The following is a 19,906-nucleotide window of genomic DNA, read 5'->3' as shown; positions in this document are numbered from 1 at the left end:
AACTCATGAATAGCTACATGTTTGTCCAAATGTTGTAAAGATCTAATGGATACTTAAAAAATTTGATTAATTGATCTGTTTTCATAGCTATCATCCAAAAAGCTTTTTAGTTTAGTGTTCTTTGATTGTAATCATGGAGTAGCGCCTTTTCAGGCTGATAATATCTAGTTTATGTATCCAAAAGAGAGATTTTTGTTTCTGATTACTGACGTAGGAAAATTGAAAATTTGTATGGTTTTCGTAGACTTTGAACATTTCCTGAAAAAAATTACTTAAGTCTGAAGTAGAAACTCTTTTCAAAATTAGAAGTTTAGCTTTAAACCTAGATCATACAGTTATCTGGACAAGATTTTTCTTCCTCAAGCATTTTAGCAAGTGGGATTTCTGGTGCAACTTTTGTTTCGGAATAGTACGCGAATTTCAAAATGATACAGTTTTACATACAAAATTCAATTTTTGAGTAAGCTTTTGTCAAACTTGATTCAATGGGAAGAGGGTAGATCAAGCAGAAGAAAAACTTAAGTTGAAGTTTTTTGACATGAGAAATTCAGTTTATTTTTTATAGGTTTTGAGATCATTCTGCTTCAATTCAGGTTATAAGTTATAAGTTAAAGAAAAAATAAAAAATTCAAGTATTGGTACTTTCGTGTAAATTATCAGAAATTTTGTTATCATTTGATGAACTTAGTGAAATTTTATTTAAAAAATGGTTGTTTTGTAGCTATTTTCTTTAAAGTAAACACAGCAAGAAAAAATATTCGGTTGATTGATACAGTTTTATCACCAAACTTTCTATATTTATGGTAGAAATCAAGCAAAAATGCCCAACAGAAACTCAAGCAAAATTGAAAATAATTTCATTTAAATTTATTTTCTGACAACCCAGTTCAAGTAAAAACTTAAATAGTGGCTTTTTTATAGCGAACCAGTTGTGTTTAAACTTCAATAAAAGTAAATCATAATAATCTAATGAGTGGAAACGTATTTGCTAAAAATTTTCTAAGAATCACATGATTTTTATAAAACATTGACTAATAGAATTGTTACGCCTAGCTATCGTTTTTCAAGTTTTGTAGCTTCTAGCTAAAAACATATGTTCATGGAAAACCGTGTTTTAAAGCAGATTTTTGAAGGCTATTGAGAATCATAATTTTTTTTATTGTTTTTCAACGATTTTAGAAATATCTTTAGTACCTGACAAAAAAAAAGAAAAACTGGAAAGTTTTCTTGGAAAATCAAGATTATTTTTAAAATACATGTCCAAGCCTAAATAAAATATGAATTTAAAAAAATAAGGGAAAATCAAAGATTTTACAGTTATCTGGCTCAAAAATTTCTTAGTAAAAATGGGTTATTTAATGCTAAATTTGCTTTGGATTAGAGAAGGCTCGGTCAAATGTTACAGTTTTCCATCTAAAATTCATATTTTGAGCAAAAATTTATTAAAAGTGGATTGGAACGCACTCACATTAGGAGATGGTAGATCAAGCAGAAACCAAAATATGTTAATTTTTAATTTGCAGGAAAAACTGTTAGAACTCACTCTAATTTTTTTGTGAATTTTGAGAAAAATTTTCATAATTTTTTATTATGAATAACAAACCAAAAAACTGCAAAACTCATAAGTATAGACATTCATTAGCTTTTTATTCGGTTTTTGTTTCTATTGTTTTATGCGTTAATAGGAATTATGGAAAATTTAAAGTATTCAAGCAGAATTCCTTTTAAGTTAATTTGGAGACGAAAATGATCCTTTAATTGATAAAATTTTTGCAGTAAGTTGTCTGTTTAGCGTTAAAATTAATGCAAAATTAGTTTTGGTGGAGATCAGTTGATAAATTAATACCCAAAATCTGCGTTCAAATTATATGTATATTTTTGAGTTCTCAAAAAAAATTACTACAAAGCTCTGCTGAAGAAACAAATTTGAAAAAACAAAAACAAGAATCATTGAGAACTAGAATAGATGAATATGTAGAACAACCTCAGAAAATTAGAAATTTTTACCCATCCACCAATTTGTTAGAAACAGGCTTCATACACGAACCTACTATGATAATTGTGATAAAACTTGGATAAAAAATGTGTTTATGGTAAGAATAGCAGGAACTTGATTATTTCTCAGAAATCACCCTTCACCTAATAATTGGAAATTCTATATTACAATTTTAGTTTTATCTAGTTAAAATGATTTTTGATTATTCTTTAATAAAGTCCAAGTTGGAATTTTCACCAATTTGAAAACTAATAATGAAAATAATGTTTTGAACCGATGTTGTTTACAAAATAGATATCCTCTAGGACAGATTAATAGTAGCAAAAAAGATATAGAGCGTAAAAAAATGAGTTTTGGACAAGTGCTGAGTCTAATTTGATTACTTGTACTTAACAATTATCAAATTATGATTTTTGACGATTTTTTCGAGTATTCGGAAGTTTCAGCTGCGTTTCAGTTTGGTTTCAGTTTAGTTTCAGGGAGATAGAGTACTGTTGTGAAAAGTGAGATCATCTAATAGAGTAGGTAATTGGTGAAATTATATCAAATTTATCGTGTTGCGAAGTTTTTGGAAAAATATACTTGCAGAAAGTTTCGTACATTTGAGTTACCATGAACCAAAAAGCATAAAACTTTCATTCCGCAACCTACTCGTAATACACCAATGATGCTCATCAATTAGATACTGCGCGCCGTGATTTTTGCAAAAAAGCTGGAAAAAACCAAAAAATACTGTTTTGCTTACCATTCTTTCGCTATCACACTGAAATTTTACCATTTCTAATCCCAACCTTAAAAACATTGGGAAACATCTTCTCTATCCTAATACATAACCAGCGGTCCCGGAACTCTCTTCTTTATCTTAAAACATGGGCTAAAATCACGAAGAAAAAACATTATATTTTCATTCCCCAATCTAAACGTAATACACCAATGATGCTCACCAATTACAAACCGCGCGCCAAGATTTTCGTAAGAAAAACTAGAGAAAACCAAAAATACCATTTTTCTTAAAATTATCTCACCTTCACACTGAAACCATACCATTCCTAATCCCAATCATAATTTGTTGGGAAACCTATTTCCTATCCTAATACATAACCAGTGGTCTCGGAAATCTCATCCTTATCTTAAAACATGGGTCAAAATCGTGAAAAAAAAACATAATATTTTCATTCCGCAATCTACACGTAATACATAATGATGCTCACCAATTACGAACCGCGCGCCAGGATTTTCGTTAAAAAAACTAGAGAAAACCAAAAATACCATTTTTCTTACCATTATCTCACCTTCACACTGAAACCATACCATTCCTAATCCCAATCATAATTTGTTGGGAAACCTATTTCCTATCCTAATACATAACCAGCGGTCTCAGAAATTTCATCCTTATCTTAAAACATGGGTCAAAATCGTGAAAAAAAAACATAATATTTTCATTCCGCAATCTACACGTAATACATAATGATGCTCACCGATTACGAACCACGCGCCAAGATTTTCGTTAAAAAAACTAGAGAAAACCAAAAATACCATTTTTCTTTTCATTATCTCACCTTCACACTGAAACCATACCATTCCTAATCCCAATCCTAATACCTTGGGAAACCTATTCCCTATCCTAATACATAACCAGCGGTCTCGGAAATCTTATCCTTATCTTAAAACATGGGTCAAAATCGTGAAAAAAAAATAATATTTTCATTCCGCAATCTACACGTAATACATAATGATGCTCACCGATTACGAACCACGCGCCAAGATTTTCGTTAAAAAAACTAGAGAAAACCAAAAATACCATTTTTCTTTTCATTATCTCACCTTCACACTGAAACCATACCATTCCTAATCCCAATCCTAATACCTTGGGAAACCTATTCCCTATCCTAATACATAACCAGCGGTCTCGGAAATCTTATCCTTATCTTAAAACATGGGTCAAAATCGTGAAAAAAAAATAATATTTTCATTCCGCAATCTACACGTAATACATAATGATGCTCACCGATTACGAACCACGCGCCAAGATTTTCGTTAAAAAAACTAGAGAAAACCAAAAATACCATTTTTCTTTTCATTATCTCACCTTCACACTGAAACCATACCATTCCTAATCCCAATCCTAATACCTTGGGAAACCTATTCCCTATCCTAATACATAACCAGCGGTCTCGGAAATCTTATCCTTATCTTAAAACATGGGTCAAAATCGTGAAAAAAAAATAATATTTTCATTCCGCAATCTACACGTAATACATAATGATGCTCACCGATTACGAACCACGCGCCAAGATTTTCGTTAAAAAAACTAGAGAAAACCAAAAATACCATTTTTCTTTTCATTATCTCACCTTCACACTGAAACCATACCATTCCTAATCCCAATCCTAATACCTTGGGAAACCTATTCCCTATCCTAATACATAACCAGCGGTCTCGGAAATCTCATCCTTATCTTAAAACATGGGTCAAAATCGTGAAAAAAAAAAATATTTTCATTCCGCAATCTACACGTAATACATAATGATGCTCACCGATTACGAACCGCGCGCCAAGATTTTCGTAAAAAAAACTAGAGAAAACCAAAAATACCATTTTTCTTACGATTATCTCACCTTCACACTGAAACCATGCCATTCCTAATCCCAATCCTAATACCTTGGGAAACCTATTCCCTATCCTAATACATAACCAGTGGTCCCGGAAATCTATTCTCTATCTTAAAATATGGGCTAAAATCGTGAAAAAAAAACATATTACTTTCATTCCGCAATCTACACGTAATACACCAATGATGCTCACCAATTACATACCATGCGCCCAGATTTTTGAAAAAAAACTAGAGAAAACCAAAAAACACCGTTTTTTTTACCAGTCTCATACCATCACACTGAAACCTTACCGTTTCTAATCCCCATCCCAAAACATTGGGAAACCTATTTTCTATCCTCATACATAACCAGCGGTCCCGGAAATCTATTCCCTATATTAAAACATGGGGGACCGCCGGGACCCCCCCCCCCGCACTTCTGCTCACTCTTCTACTATTAGACTTCCTGAGCCTAAAAGCAAATTTTTGAGTTTAACATAGCAAATGCACTACCATTAAAGTCAACAAAGCAGTCAAGCAATGTCTTGGAAAAATATTTTGAGAGTTTTGATGATAAAGAAGCAAATAAATCAAAAACTGGATCGTAATCACCACAAAAAACGGGATCTTAATGAAATCTCGGATGCTTTAATTTAGTACTCGGTCAAGTGACTCTCTTTCCTATTGTTTCTGTAGTTGGCATCTTGAATAACGAGTGCATTTTTGCTGACGTTTTGGGTATTTCGCATCATTTTCATTCAAAACATTTTTATTTGGAAAAAAAATTAAGCTATTTGAGAAATATATGATCTAAGCCGAAAAAAAAGTTTGGCAAACAAATTGGGCTTCAATGTTATGCTAATTCAATTTTTACAAAACTGCGCCTTGCCAAACTGTTTCCGTTTCTTCCTGCCGGTGAAGTAAAAGAGACAATTTGATTACTCATGCAAACTGAAATCTCTGATGCATTTAAAAGAAGTTTACTCCAGGTCGTAAAGTGACGTTTTTATGCAGCAGCATTCCTAGTTCAAATAAAAATTCACTCAAAATGCCACCCAAATCTTCCCAAGTGCGTATTATTAATGTTGATAAACAGATAAGAAAAGGGAAAATTATCTCGAACTCTGTGGTAATTCAATCTGAGACTGAATTTGTCTGATTCAATCAATCTTCAGCAAAGCAGTCTTCAACTTCGGAAAGTAATTCAGTCAGAATAGCTTTGCTTTTCGGCAAAATAGCTCACTTTCTTCGTAATTAAAATCAGTTAAAATTTTAGGGAATTTAGCTCGACTTATTTTGGGAAAGTGTTTCCTGTATTTTATTCAGTTTCCAAATTCTTAATTTTGTGTTTTATTTTTTTGTCCTCAGGTGTATCGAATTACTTGTATAGCTAGTTGGTTGAAAACGAATCTATGCAATCTAGATAGAGGTGTCCTTCACGCGTTTCCTTACCAGTATCTAAATTTTAGAAATACTGAGTTTTTCGAAAGTTATTTAAACGACCGGCTAAGATGTCATTTTTTGTTGTCAAACAAAATGATTAGTTTTTACATTGCTTTGAAGCATCGGTTCAGTTCTCTCTTGCTCATTTCAGTGACTATTAGAGCAAAAACACGCAAATTACTGCTTTGCATCAGATTTTTATTACGATTAATTGCTAAGCTGCCACTCGAATCAGTTACTTCACTTCAGTACTTACCAATTTCGATTTTGTATTCATACCGGATTCTTTATTGCATAACCCAATTTAAAAAATCTCACCGCATCCTTGTATAAATTTGTTCACTTCTGCTATTTGTAATTGGTTGTAGACTGGTTACAAAAACTGTTCCTGTTGCCATGCACATCTATCGAGAGCAGTTGTTTCGGCCCTGATTTAGCGCCAATTAGTCTATTTATACCACCACTCCCTACCTGCCAAGACAAAAAAATCAGACTTTAACCTGGTAGAACAATCAATATCCTTGTGTTTAGGTTTGGTTTCACGTTTCAGCTATACCAAGCTACTATCTATACCCGTGTAATTAGATTATTCAAAAATTTATTCTTCAACTCAAAATTATGAGAGTCAATCTTTCAGCAGCGCTGTTTTTTCTTCTGCGTGTTAAATGAAACATTTTCATAAGTGCATGTTTGCGCCTTCCTTTTAACCGTACATTAGAGCTCAAAGGTAAGCAACTCGCAAAATCACTTTAATTTTTCTGCCTTAACATTTTTCATATTTCCAACATAATACAGCCATTGAAAGCGTTAAATATATACCTCTGTGGTGACATATTTATGAAAAATATATTCGCTTTATTTCCTGTTGATACCAAATGACAAAAAAGTAGGTAAGCCAACGGCAAACTTAAATAAACTTTTATCGAAAATGAAGAAAAAGTAACACTTCACAAACATTATCGACGTTTCAGCTTATAAATTGTCTCCACTGATTTCCAAGTATTTTTAGAGATACTTTAACATTAATACAGCTTTTTGTCTTCGTATTCTGGCCTTCACATACCTTTCCTTAATTCGTTTCCATTCTGAAATTTTTTATTAGTCTCGAAAACTCCAGATACCCTGAAAATTTCTGCGAATTTGCTCCCAAATTGGTCCTCTCATTTCCTAATTCAGTTCTTTTTCTCCTCAAGCTGAGCCTCTTTCACCTTCATCTATTCACATGTCATCGGAAGCGGCTGATTCAAACTCGGAGAGTAACTCAGGCGCAAACACGCCAACAAGGCGAAAACATTTCACGGTTCATTTGAGTGGCAAGATTCGGAAAGCTTTTCATCACACCACAAACGAAAATAAATTGGACCAGGACGACAAAAAGTTGAGTAAGAACAAAAAATATACAAAGAGTTTGCGGCCTCCAGAGTTGACCTTGAATGATGCCAAAATTGGCCTGAGCTCGAAAGAATCTTCGGCAACTGAGGGAATATCAGAAGGATCTAGTCCCTCTGAAAACACTGCTCCACTATTAAATTTACCCTTCACTAAATCAAAACTTAAAGCAAGAAATCGAGCGAAAAAAGATAACAATTATTTGGACTCTCATTTTTTATCGGTCGAGGGTGCATCAGGCACTCAGAGAAAACGATCGAGATCGATCAATATTGATGATCGGCTAAATCGACTATCCAATCAATTTCTAGATCCCAGAAATTATTCCCGTTCTAAAGAAAGCCTTCACAAAACCCTAAGTTTAGTCAGGTCGAACCAAGGGCAAAGTCACGATGAAATCAGATCCTTTCTAACCAATCACAAACAATCACCACTGAAAAAGTTTTTCTTCACGACTTTACTTGAAGGTCACAGGTGTGAAGAACTTATCAACACAAGCTCAAAAGTGATCATTTTGGATTCAAAACTTCCAATTTCGAAGGCGTTTCTTGCATTATTTCACAACAATTTGAGAGCCGCGCCTGTATGGAATAGCGAAAGTTTAAATTATGATGGTATGATGACAGTTACTGATTTCATAGAAGCCTTGCTGAACAGACACCAGATGGCATTAGATGTGAACTTCGAGAAGTTTTCCAAGATCAAAATTGGGAACCTTAAAAAGGTAGGGCGTTTTTTTTTCTAAACATTTTGATCGCAATTTAGTTTTGCCCATTACAAATAATGTAACAGGCATTTAAATATCATTTAGCAATTTATGAGAAATTTAGTGAGAATTTCTAATTTCCCTGGAATGCTTTTAATCCAAAACAGGATTTCCTATTTTTTTTCTTCCTATGCCAAGTCTTTGAAAGCCTCTTGTCTTAAGATAAAATAACCACTTCAAGTTTGACCTGTAATATAATTAAGCTAAAACTGGGAAAAAAGAGGAAATGAAATTAAAATTTTTCCTAATCAACATTGGTAAAAAAGAACTGAACAACCAATTTCCTAGCCCAATTCTAAAAATGTAATCTGCAGAAAGTAAAACAGCTATTCTGACACCGCAGTATGTCATTTCAGCATGTGTTTTGTAAGCAATTGATCTTTTAAAGCTATTAAAGCCAAATGCTATTTTAAAGTGACCATCCTTTTTTGCATCAAAGGCCGATCTTAATCAATCAAAGTTTTCAAATCACAGAAGAGTTAATTGAAAAATCAAATGAATCCAAGTTGATAGAAATCATGAATAATGAAAAACGCAAATTTTGTACATCCTGCTGCGTTTTGTGTTTGATATTCACAAAACAGAAGATAACAAATAAAAAAGCTTTCTGAGGCAATAAGGAAAGTTCATAGTATACCGGAAACAGAGTCTGCATAATTTAATTTACCTCTGACTGACTTTACATTATTCATTAAAACGCCACATGAAACTGAAGAAGACAACATGTCCTGTAGACCGATCTAGAGGTCTAGAGGTGATTGTTCAGGATGATAAGAGCAGATATTTTCCTCACTTTGACCTAGCCATGAACTAGAGTACTGAAAGGTCCGGTCACAAAAATTTTTCTAGTTTATCGTGAAATGAACATCGCAGTTTCAAAACGCCTATAGTTCCCATTAACATATTTTATGAGAAGAACTTGAGTTTTCAACTTTTAAGGTGCTTTAACTAAACTAATTTTGTTAACAAGCTGACCATGCGTTTTTTGGAAGCCAGAAGCAGTTGTAATAAGAAGACACAAACAAATTTCATGGCTTTTGTTAGTTTTACTTTTAATTAGCAAGAAATTCAAGGACATAAAGAAGAACCAAGAGACGTAAACAGAAAGCTACTCAGCTCACCCGAAATTTTACTTTTTTCAAAATCTTCACCAGTCCTGCAACAAACAATTCCTAATTTGTTTGACATTTCTACTTGTTCCGTCTGTTGAAAATAGGGGGAACCTTTGTATTCGGGTGTATTTTAGTTTTTTAAGGGTCACAGACGTTGTGAATTGACTCATGGTGATTTTTTTGTGGATGTATATATTTTTTTTAGGATAAAGTCAGTTCCGTTCAAGTTTAAATTTAATTTTTCGCAGTTTGATTTTTGCTTTTTCAAGTTCACTTTATTTCCATTGCTGAAAAAAGGCAAGTTCCACTATCGAACAGCAAAAATGTTAAAATAAAAAATATATGTGATGGACTTCTAGTTTCCAAAGTGGAATTTAATTTCCAGATTACGGAACAAAAACTTCACCTATTGATCCAGTTTTCTAAAATAGAGTTCGTTTTTATCAAAAAATTCTCAATCATAAACTCGTCCTGAATTTCAAAGAGCTTTGAAGCCATTCACTTTCGCATTGAAAATCGAAGACTGAGATTTATTCAAAAAAATTAGTTTTATTTTTCTAATTCTTCTTTTTTCATGATTTTTTTCCAACTCTCCGTTGGTTATGTTTTCTTTTTCTCAAAATCAGGAACCTCAAACAAACTCAAACAACCTCATAGAACAGCAACCTCAAACAACAGTAACCTACGCAAAATCAGGTACCACAAACAATTTTTGGTATTCGTCGAGTGATACATCATAATAAATTTTTTTCAGTCTCGATTCGCAAAAAAATGCAAGTGTTAAGAAAATATTATTTGAAATTTTCGAGCTTCAGTCTAATTTCGTGTAAATAACTCGATTGAGTCACGTTCGTTGTATAAAAATTGGTCATTTTAGCGAGAAAAAAAATGGTTTAACTGTCAAAAAACTATTTGGGGCGGCTTCATTTCTAGCATTTCCTTGGTGATAAAATTATTCTGAAAAAATGAAAACATTTTGTGCAAAAAAGAACAAATACTTAATCAATTTTTGATTTTTTTCGTTCTTTTTTGTCGTTTTTTGGTGAATATTATGTCGTTTATTTCTATTTCACTATTTTTTGTACGCGTTTTTATAGTTCTCTCATCATAGCACGCACAAAAACAACGACACTACAGAAAATACAGAATTTTTTTATTTGTATTTTTTTAAAGGTATCGGAACATTTCTGTGCTACATTCACAAATACCGGCCTCCCTGTTCAAAATATGCAAATCAAGCGTGCAAATATTGGCCTGTTTGGCTCCATATTCATCAGCAGGTCTAAAAAATTGATTGCGCTGCTGTAATTACGAGAATTCCAAAAGCTATTTTTTCATTTTTTTTAAACACGTTTCATAGTTGTCTTCGTAAAACTAAATTAGCCAGTAGTTGAATTATTCTTATTACAGCTCATGCCAAACTGTTTACAAAAAAAAATTGGTTCAACAAATGTTAACGAGGTTGAATAACCTATCACTGATTTAACAAGCCGCTGGCCTTGAGCATACTCAGCAATTGGATTTTTTATATCGAGTTGAACTTATGCTGTTATCGTAAGGAACTGTTTTCCACACATCGAAATTTGATTTAAAAACAAATAAACGCCTTCTGTTTTGACTACTAAGAATTTTCATGTTCACTGGTTTTGTCAACCTTTTAGCTCAATTGTTTTTGTTCTTGACGAAATAATTGATCTACTCTTAGAATTTTAACAAATTTGTTGGACTCGAACAATGCCTTCATTTTTAAATTTAATTCACCAGTGGCGTGCACAGAAATTTTTCTGGGGTGGGCGGTTTTTCAAAACATTTTGAAAATTTTTCGGACCTTTTTTTAGGTCGACTGTTTTGATTTTCCGAGCTCTCCCAAAGTACTAAGTGAACAAACAACTCAACGTTAAAATAGTAAAACTTGAACACAACGCACAGGGTTTGTTTTATGCGGCGATCTGAACTTAATTTCAGCTGATTGGAATAGTTTATCAAGTGATGACCAACGTGAATCCAGTTTTTTGAAATCAATTGCGAAGTTCAATCTTGACTTAATGACAGATAAAGATTTTTTTAGTGAGACGTATAATTAACAGACAATCCTTTTTTATCTCATAAATTCGAAAAAACCAAAGCTTCTCGGATCATCCTGTTTTCCCTGTCAAATAGCATTTGAAATTGAAAGGAAACAGATATTTTAAGCCGTCACTGTATCCGTAAAGCAGACTCCGAGTCATTGTGTTTGTTTTTCTTGAACAACAGACCTCATTGCATGAATGATGCAAACAGAACTCTTGAAACATTCTTTGAGTTGCATTATGAAGCCGTTAACAAATATATTTCAAAAAAGACAAGACAATTCGTTGCTCTAAAGCTCCCCATTGGATGTCATCACACTCAATAAATGCTGAAAACTGTCTTCAGACGGCATTGAAACAAAATTATTCTTACGAGAAAGTTGAACGCTGCAAGCAAGAATTGAATGATTCTTGATAACTAGACCAAACCCTTTACTTTTAAAGTCTTCGATTTAAAAATGACCTACAAATTTTCAGATCAATGAATGGAAAGGCAAAAGTACCCAAAAAAATGTCATGCAAAAATACCAGTTTATGCTCTTAATTTGCGATCTGTGAGGTTTTAAACGAGTTTTTTGCATCTGTGTTTAAAATAAACAATGAACCATTGATTGTTCTAAGCGAAAGTATTTTTCCAGGAATTTACTTATCAGATACTTTCGTTATGCTATAAAAAGATTCTTAAGGAATTGAGTATATGCAAATCATGAACAAATTCAGTTGATGGTATATCTCCTAACATATTGATTTTCTTAATACAGTTCTATTTGAATGAAATTTTTGAACTTTTTAATTCCATAGTTAAACAGTTTCCAGATATCTGGAAAATAGCACACGTTAATACTTTTCACAAAAAAACTTCTCGAATGAACATTGAAAATTAGAGGCCCATTTCAATACTCCCTGCACTCGCCATATGTTTGAACGAGTTTTATATAACAAGATGAAAGGGTTCATTCATAAAAAGTTGTGTAAAAATCAACATGGATTTAGAAAACATCATTCGACTGTGACTTATATTGTACTGGATTATTCCAGAAATTAGAACAAGCTCTCACGCGAGTTTTAGATATTGCACGCTAGTTTTAGATATTGCACCTCTCACGCTAATTTTAGATATTGCAAAAGCTTTCGACTCTAATAGCCATAACATCTTTTTATACAAGCTTGCCAAAATAGGCTTCGACCAAATTTTCTTCAATTTTTTGCATCTTATCTCACATTCAGAAAACAAATAGTTTTTCCTCCTAATACTTTGACTCTTTCCCGCAATATAACAATTGGTGGTCGACGAGGATCGGTTTTCGCAGTGTTCTTATTTTCTTTAAATATACACATGCTATAAATTTTTGACAACCCTTCATTTTCATATGCTGACCATACAAAAATTATTGGAAATTGATTTGGCGTTTCTTTGGTTCAAACAGAGTTAAACTATGTAATAACCTGGGCAGCAGAAAACAGAATTGACTTCAATTTTGACAAATTTGGACAAACTTGATTTCAAAAAGCAAACAAGCGATACCCTTTAAGCGATCTTTTATCTTTTGATGGCGAGTAAATAGTTGTGAAAGACACGATGAAAGAGCTTGGTGTTTGGTGCAATTTCAAAATGTCATAGATATACCACATCACCGAAAGGCTTACTAAAGCAAACATGCAATTTAATTACGTCAGAAGATCTTCGCCAAATTCACTGAATAGCTTTGTTCGGGTTTTGCTTTTTAAAAGTTGCATTTTATCTATATTTTTTTATGCATCTCTAATTTAGTTTGAGACCAAAAACCACAGTGAATGAACAAAAAATTTTCAATGACGATGCATAAAAACGTGTAACAAAAAACATGAATTGAATGATGAGGATTATGTTTTCTATTTGAATACAAAACAAACTGTTACCAGTTTCACTGACTTTATTTAAAAACGATTTAATTTGTTGAATAACATTCTTAATAATGAGTTGCCGATAAACTTTTTTGATTTTAAGACTATCGACAATGACCCTGATTCAAATCGAACGAGAAACAAAAAAATTCTGAGAATGCCAATGATAACACGGAGAAAACTTTGTGAAAATTACTTTCACCGTGTCGCAGAAATGTCAAGCAGCTTCGCGAGATCAAACGATTTGCCCGGCTATAATCTTTTTCAAGAACCTGTAGTTTTTAGAAAGAATTTAAACCAGTTAATAATTGACTAACTACAAACATTTACATATTCGCTTTATCGAAAGTCATGGTTTTTAAGCTTCCGTTAGTAACTTTGTTAAGTAAACGACCAAGTAGTTAGTCTAAATTCAATTGGGAAAAAATAATGTTTCCCGTTACGCTTTAATTTATCGCAGTTTGGTATATAGTCGATCAATCAGCTCCATATTTGAAATTTTCCGAAAAAAACTTCACAGGGTAAATATCTTTTTAACTGTAAACGAATTTTTTGGCGCCCGCTTCCACCTCAAATATATTAAGTATCCGCGCCAAAGGCGCCTTAGAAAAATTTTCGGTTCGTCGAAAAAATGGATATCTCAAAAAAGTACAAAGGAGAGAGTCAAAATCTTTCAGACTCTCTAAAATATTCCGTCAAAAATTAGTGGTCAATAATTGAGTTTTCTCCGAAGACTTCCACATGCATTTCGTCACTTTCTTCGAAACAGAAAACAGAAGTTTCGAGTTGAATCAATCAATTTTACGCCACGTTTTGACTTTGAAGTTAAAAGCAATCATTTTTGCTAATGTGCAGTTCATATTATACAAAACAAAATCTAGGATTTCAATTATTGCTTGAGCAATAATTTAAATCTTCCTTCGGACATTTTTTTGAAAATCTTCACTCGCGAGAATCCGAAATCCGCCTTTAGTCGAAACTTAATTTTTTTCGGTCAAAATATTTCAGATACGTTAAACAAGTCTTCGAGAAGTCTAAAAGCATAAATTTTGATATTTTTTTATTGAAATTTGAAAACAAGTGCTTGGTTCAAATGTAACAAAAAATAAATTCTGCAGTCCAGTTTTTTTTAATATCGATTAGTCGCTGCCCAATCGTCTAGAATTGAGGACACCCAATGTGTTGTGGTTCCTCAAACTTGAAGATGTCCGATCCCAGCTGGGCAAGTTGAGCTTTGAGCATATGAATCACTTGCCTCGGAAGTGTCTCTGTTCGTGCTGTAATTATCAAAATGAGCGCCGTTAATTCGTAGAAAATTGCTAAGTGCGCGAACTTTGAATGTTTTGGTTTGAAAAACAGTTTACAGAGACTTCCTGGTAAAGATTGGCGATCTTGTTAACTGTTACCCCCCATATAGTAGCAACCTAGTAAAGAACTAGGGCTCTTTTCCAGTTCCCCCCTTAAAAATACTGAGTTTTATGTTTGTCTTCTGTGTTATTACGGCTAAATGCGTGATGTTACGCTGTAAAGTATGAAGAACAAATCTGTTCACAGTTGTCGATTTCTTCTCCACGCCAAATTTCATTGCATTATGACAACGTTAAATAAGCTTATCGAAATTGAATTTGAAAGGGGGTTGGGGGAAACTGGAAAAGAGCCAGAATTAGAACACCTTAAAAGAACTATTTTAAAGGTTAAGCGTATGTTAACGTGAAACCTTGTAACGAATCCCCCTCCACCCCAATAGAGGGGGGAGAGGGAGAAAGATGATGGCTGTCGTTCAGATCCGAGGGGGCAGGTATCACGCTTCAAATAATTTCAAACATGAGTCCCAATATATCATGAATCAAAAAACAAAAAAACTAATAATGAGCAAAGTGCCTGCAAAAGTCAACTTAATTACAGTATATAGCTGCAGATTCGAACACTCCGTGAGCTGTGTTCTTACAACTGTACTGCAGAGCATACTCTTCATAGTTGGTGTCCAGATAGAACACATTCGGGTTCTCGTGCAGAGAGGGCACATAGATGAACTCTGCCTTGCTGTCCCCCTGCAAGTACAGACCAGTCAGGGCTCCCTCTTTATTCACACCCTGCTCTACGTAGGTCATGCCGATGGTCAGATAGGTACCTGGATTAATTTAACAGCCCCAGTTATCCCTTTTCTGTACTAGGTGGGAAAACGTTCTACTGTATGTCTAAAGTTATTATGATCCAGGTACTCTTTTTTTCTAATAACTAGCTGGAACTCATTTCTCCATAGATTACTTTTTCAAAACATTTTCCATAATCTTTTCGATGGCTAATGCTGAACAAAATTGTTGTATGCAATCAGAAACTTGGTTCGGATTTTATTGTAGAGCATACAGCATAGACGAAAATTAGACACCTGACCTTGAAAAGAAAGAAACGATTAATTTTAACAGGAAAGTTTAAAAATTACCTGTTTGGTTCGTGCTCTGCCTCTTGTAGTCCGTGACCAAGCAAACGGTGTCCTTGGTCCTGGGGTTGGGGTATTGTTCTATCATGTGCCACTTGCCCAGAAAAGAGTCCAGGTCAAAGTCAGACATCGCTGAGTACTCGGGGCATTTACCCAAAGTTGATCTGGCGCATGATAGTTTAGCGACAGATAAGACAATCAATGGGATAACAAAACAAATGTTCATGTTGGATGAATCTTTTTGAACAATTTTGTAACTTCAACCTTTTAATACTTAAAGATTTCAAAAAGAAACTTTGAGTTAAAAGTCAAGATTCAATCGCCGCAAATTTTAAAAACTCTGTCAATTTGACTCGTTTTACGCGGTTTAGCAAAATCATCATATTTTATGCCAAATCATGCCAATGTAAGTAATTGCAAATGTTTCAAGCATGGTTTGTCTATTGTAGATGCCCTCATTGATCAATTTTGTAATAATTCGGGTATCACTACAAATTTGATATACTTTTGATTCAGGGTCGGTAAAATGTACTGAAGGAGAGATGCATGCACAATCTAATCCAACCGGTCGAAACGTATCTTAGATTAGTCGAGTAAATACGAGCACAGTTCGGACTAGCAAAACAGCAACCGCCAAGCTGGTGGAAACAGGCAAACGCATAATTAGTTTTTGCCATAGCAGCCGAAACATTATTCGAGCACCTCAGGGGCGGATCTAGGAATTTCGCGAGGGGGGATTTCAAGTTCATATATTTGTTTTGAAAAAAAAACTTCACCAAATTTTTTTTCTAATATCTTTACGAGGCCAAACTGTGCACTGGGTAGTAGCGCAATTTTGTGTCTGTATGTTCCTGGATTCCAGAGACAAGTCCTAAAATATGTTCCACAAAGGCTAAGCTAAAGTATTTAGATTTTAATTGAATTAATTGATTGAAATGAACTGATTAATTTAGATGCGAGTTTACTTCATAAGTTTGTTCAATTTGTTCACTTTGCAGGAATTGAGATTGATGGCAGGAATTGGGATCGAAGTTGGGTTACAGGAATTGGGGTCGAAATTGGGTTACAGGAATTGGGATCGAAGTTGGGTTACAGGAATTGAGATCGAAGTTGGTGACAGGAATCGGGATTGAAGTTCGGTTAGGAATTGGGATCGAAGTTGGATTACAGGAATTGAGATCAAAGTTGGTGACAGGAATTGAGACTGGTAGCTGATCAACGTAGCTGAGATTGAACTTGTTGGTGAACAACTAGTAAAAAAAAATTAAAACGTTACCACATATAAACAAAATGCGGATTCCACTTACAATTTGCGGATTCCACTTACAGTTGCGGATTCTGCAACAACTCAATTTAGCGATACAAATGTCTTATCATTTGTTTGTGAATTCCACAAACTGATCTGGATTCCGCAAATACTGTTGCGGATTCCGCAAATTCGCCTATTTTTGGAGCAATTTTGAGCGGTACAATAATTTAAGTATTTGTTTGTGGAATACAAAACAGCACAGAAGATCAAAAAAAAAGTAGCAATGTTGCGGATTCCGCGACAAATCTGATTTTGACTGTTGCGGATTCCGCTTACAATGCAGAGAATGCACAGTTTGGCCTCGTAATGATGTCGAAAGAGAAGTTTAACAACAGTGAAAGCGAAAAAAAAATTTATTACTCGAGGGCTGGGTAACTTCATCCAGCCTAGAAAATAATTTGCGTAGTTGTTAAAACAAGCACGTAAAAAGCTTAACAGCTCGTTTTTTGATCTATTCCTTCATAAGAAAATGTCTAATCATAAAATTCAATGGCACTATATGCTACGAATTAGACTGTCAGCTGTAACTACACAATCTTAGTTTTTTAGTTTTTGAAAAAATTGACGGTCTGTTTTTAAAGTTCAATGGTACAAAAAACATGGCCGATGTTTCTTAGGTAGATCAAATCTGATCATATTTTTATCCCTCATTGTTTTTTACTGTTCTAACGAACTGTATCATAATTATGTCCTACTCGGTGTTTTTTTTCACCACAAAAGCAGGTAGCAAAAAAAAACATGTGTAGCAAAACTTACCAAAGTTTCGTACAAGATGTTTCAACAGTGAAACATTTCGTTAAAAAACACCATTTTTTACTATAAAAAACTGTCAATTTTGAGGAAAATTGAGTTGGATATTTTGTTTTGAGACAACCCGGGATGTCTAAAATACTTTTCATACATTTATCATAACCGGTCCATAAAATAAAAACATCGAAAGATTTGGAAAAAAAACTAGTTGACATCCATTCTTCCATTATGGGGTTTGGATGTCAAGGATTATGTCATAAACTTTCAAGTTTCCATGTTTTTTCCATGTTTTTTCCTTGTATTAGTTCTCTAAATACTCGCATTGCCGTTGTTTCCCTAGATAATATACAAAGATGTCAAAACCACGTTTATTTGAAGTTTAGAGGAAAATATGTTTCCTTACGTTGTGTCAAGGATTAAAATCTCTCTCAGAAAAAATAAAAGAAACAAAGGCCTGATTATTTACAATCAGGTGCAAAGAAATTTAGCTAATTTTTTGTCGCTACAATTTTATGGCAATCTTTATAACTAGCCAATGATATGGTACAAATCAAAAAAATCAATTGAAAAATTTTAAACTAAACTTGGATAACCGAAATCTTTTTGAAACGTTTGAGCTACTGGCTGAGGTGGTAGACAAAAAATTTAATAAATTTGCATGCAATTACAGTTCTAGAGAAAAAAATTTTCTTTGAACGAAATTGGCTAAGATTAACATTTTTGGAGTTTTCATTTCCCAAATTAATGCTAGTCGTACAGTTCTTCGTACAATTTACTAATGTGAGAATTTTATGACTAGCATGTTTTCAAAAGTTTTATTTATGGAATTGTATGACAAGCAATAAAAGAGTCTGGTGGTTGACGTGGGCAGGCACTGGATTCCAGTGTTTCTGTTGGTGTTTCTGGTTTCAGTTGGACTAACGTGTTTAATGATATTCCAGTTCGCATACAGTATTTTTTTTTTTCACATTTGCTGACTTTGAAATGCTGATGAAAGTAACCTATAAACGGCTCTAAAAACGGCTCAATGCAAATTTTCATTTGGTAAATCAAAAAAATACTGCTCGGATGCAGGCATAGTCCTGAATTTTCCGACTGCTATTTAAAAGCTATTAGATAGCTTTTTTCATTTTCAAAAAAATTCAAGAATATCTAAAAATGAGTTTTTTAAACATTTTTTATTAATTTTTACCCACACTTCTTCAAAAGTACTAAGTGTTGATTTCAGAACTCTAAAAACGCAATAATAATTCATTGGTAACGCTTGCTTCAAAACATTTTGGAAAGTTTTCTGTGCCTTATTAGGTTGCCGGTTACGCGCTAAAAGCACCCAAATTGGCCAAACTAGTAATTGACAACCTCCTAAAATTGGAAAAATAAGCGGAGTAGGTTCACGGCAATCAATACTATTCAAATGGTGTAACAAATCCCGCTCAAAACTAGCTGTACGTGAAAACTATCTGAAGGAATAAAACTTGTCGAGCACAAACAATCCCGTATTTTCTTCGAATCTTGACACAATAACAAATTAAGCAAGGATAGCCGGTTAATGTGCAAGTAGCACAGAATGTTCTGGCCACACCTTACAAACAAACAACAAAGTCTTTCCTAATTATTTTCGCTTTTTTCGGCGTGTTGTGATAGGAGCTGAACAAAAAACTGGGGATTATAATTAAAAACATTGCCTGGTTGTTTAAAGTCACAAATCAAAGTCCTAGTACTTGAAATTAATATTACAGATGTACTATTTGAACACAAACAAGCAAATGTTCTATTTCATTTGAAAATGAGCGCATCTATTTCAGTTCTAGGACAGCTATGGATTTTGTCACAATGAGAACTGCTGATACGTGGAGCTAGCACTCATGGTCGCGTCTGGTTCAGACCTGCACATACCTGAAGCAGGTCTGCTAGGAAAAAAAGGAAGATAAGATCTGGAAAGCATAAATGATCCTTTTCAAGAACTTCGCCGATCCTGTTTAGAAATAAATTGCTAAGTTCCGTTCAGTTGAAGACGGGCCAGAAATGCCTTTTCATACTTTTCTAACACGAATTCGTTACCTATTTGAAAAACCACAAAAAACAACGAAGATGGATCAAATATCAATACTTAAAGCCAGTAAAACTTACGAGAGATCATATTTGAGCGGGATAA

The 19,906-nt window shown here is 33.7% G+C and overlaps 2 protein-coding genes across 2 annotated transcripts in view; one reads left to right on the top strand and one right to left on the bottom strand.

Moving 5' to 3' along the window:
* The first annotated feature begins 6,386 nt into the window (after positions 1-6,386).
* LOC134839843 (5'-AMP-activated protein kinase subunit gamma-1-like) overlaps positions 6,387-19,906 on the top strand; it is a 94,933-nt gene continuing 81,413 nt past the window's right edge. The window contains exon 1 of the mRNA XM_063855467.1: positions 6,387-8,145. Within this exon, the coding sequence (XP_063711537.1) occupies positions 7,255-8,145 (891 nt within the window). The 5' untranslated portion in view covers positions 6,387-7,254. The remainder of the gene's footprint in view (positions 8,146-19,906) is intronic.
* On the bottom strand, positions 14,342-16,260 carry LOC134840403 (apolipoprotein D-like). Its single transcript, XM_063856186.1, has 3 exons — positions 15,696-16,260; positions 15,156-15,383; positions 14,342-14,529 (listed from the first exon to the last, which is right to left on the bottom strand). Exons 1-3 carry the CDS (start codon positions 15,916-15,918, stop codon positions 14,411-14,413), a joined length of 570 nt encoding a protein of 189 aa, XP_063712256.1. The 5' UTR covers positions 15,919-16,260; the 3' UTR covers positions 14,342-14,410.

Source organism: Symsagittifera roscoffensis, chromosome 2 (assembly GCF_963678635.1).
Source record: "Symsagittifera roscoffensis chromosome 2, txSymRosc1.1, whole genome shotgun sequence".
Taxonomy (NCBI): Eukaryota; Metazoa; Xenacoelomorpha; order Acoela; family Convolutidae; genus Symsagittifera; species Symsagittifera roscoffensis.
Note: the sequence above shows the minus strand (reverse complement) of the source record. Positions and strands in the feature narration are given on the sequence as shown.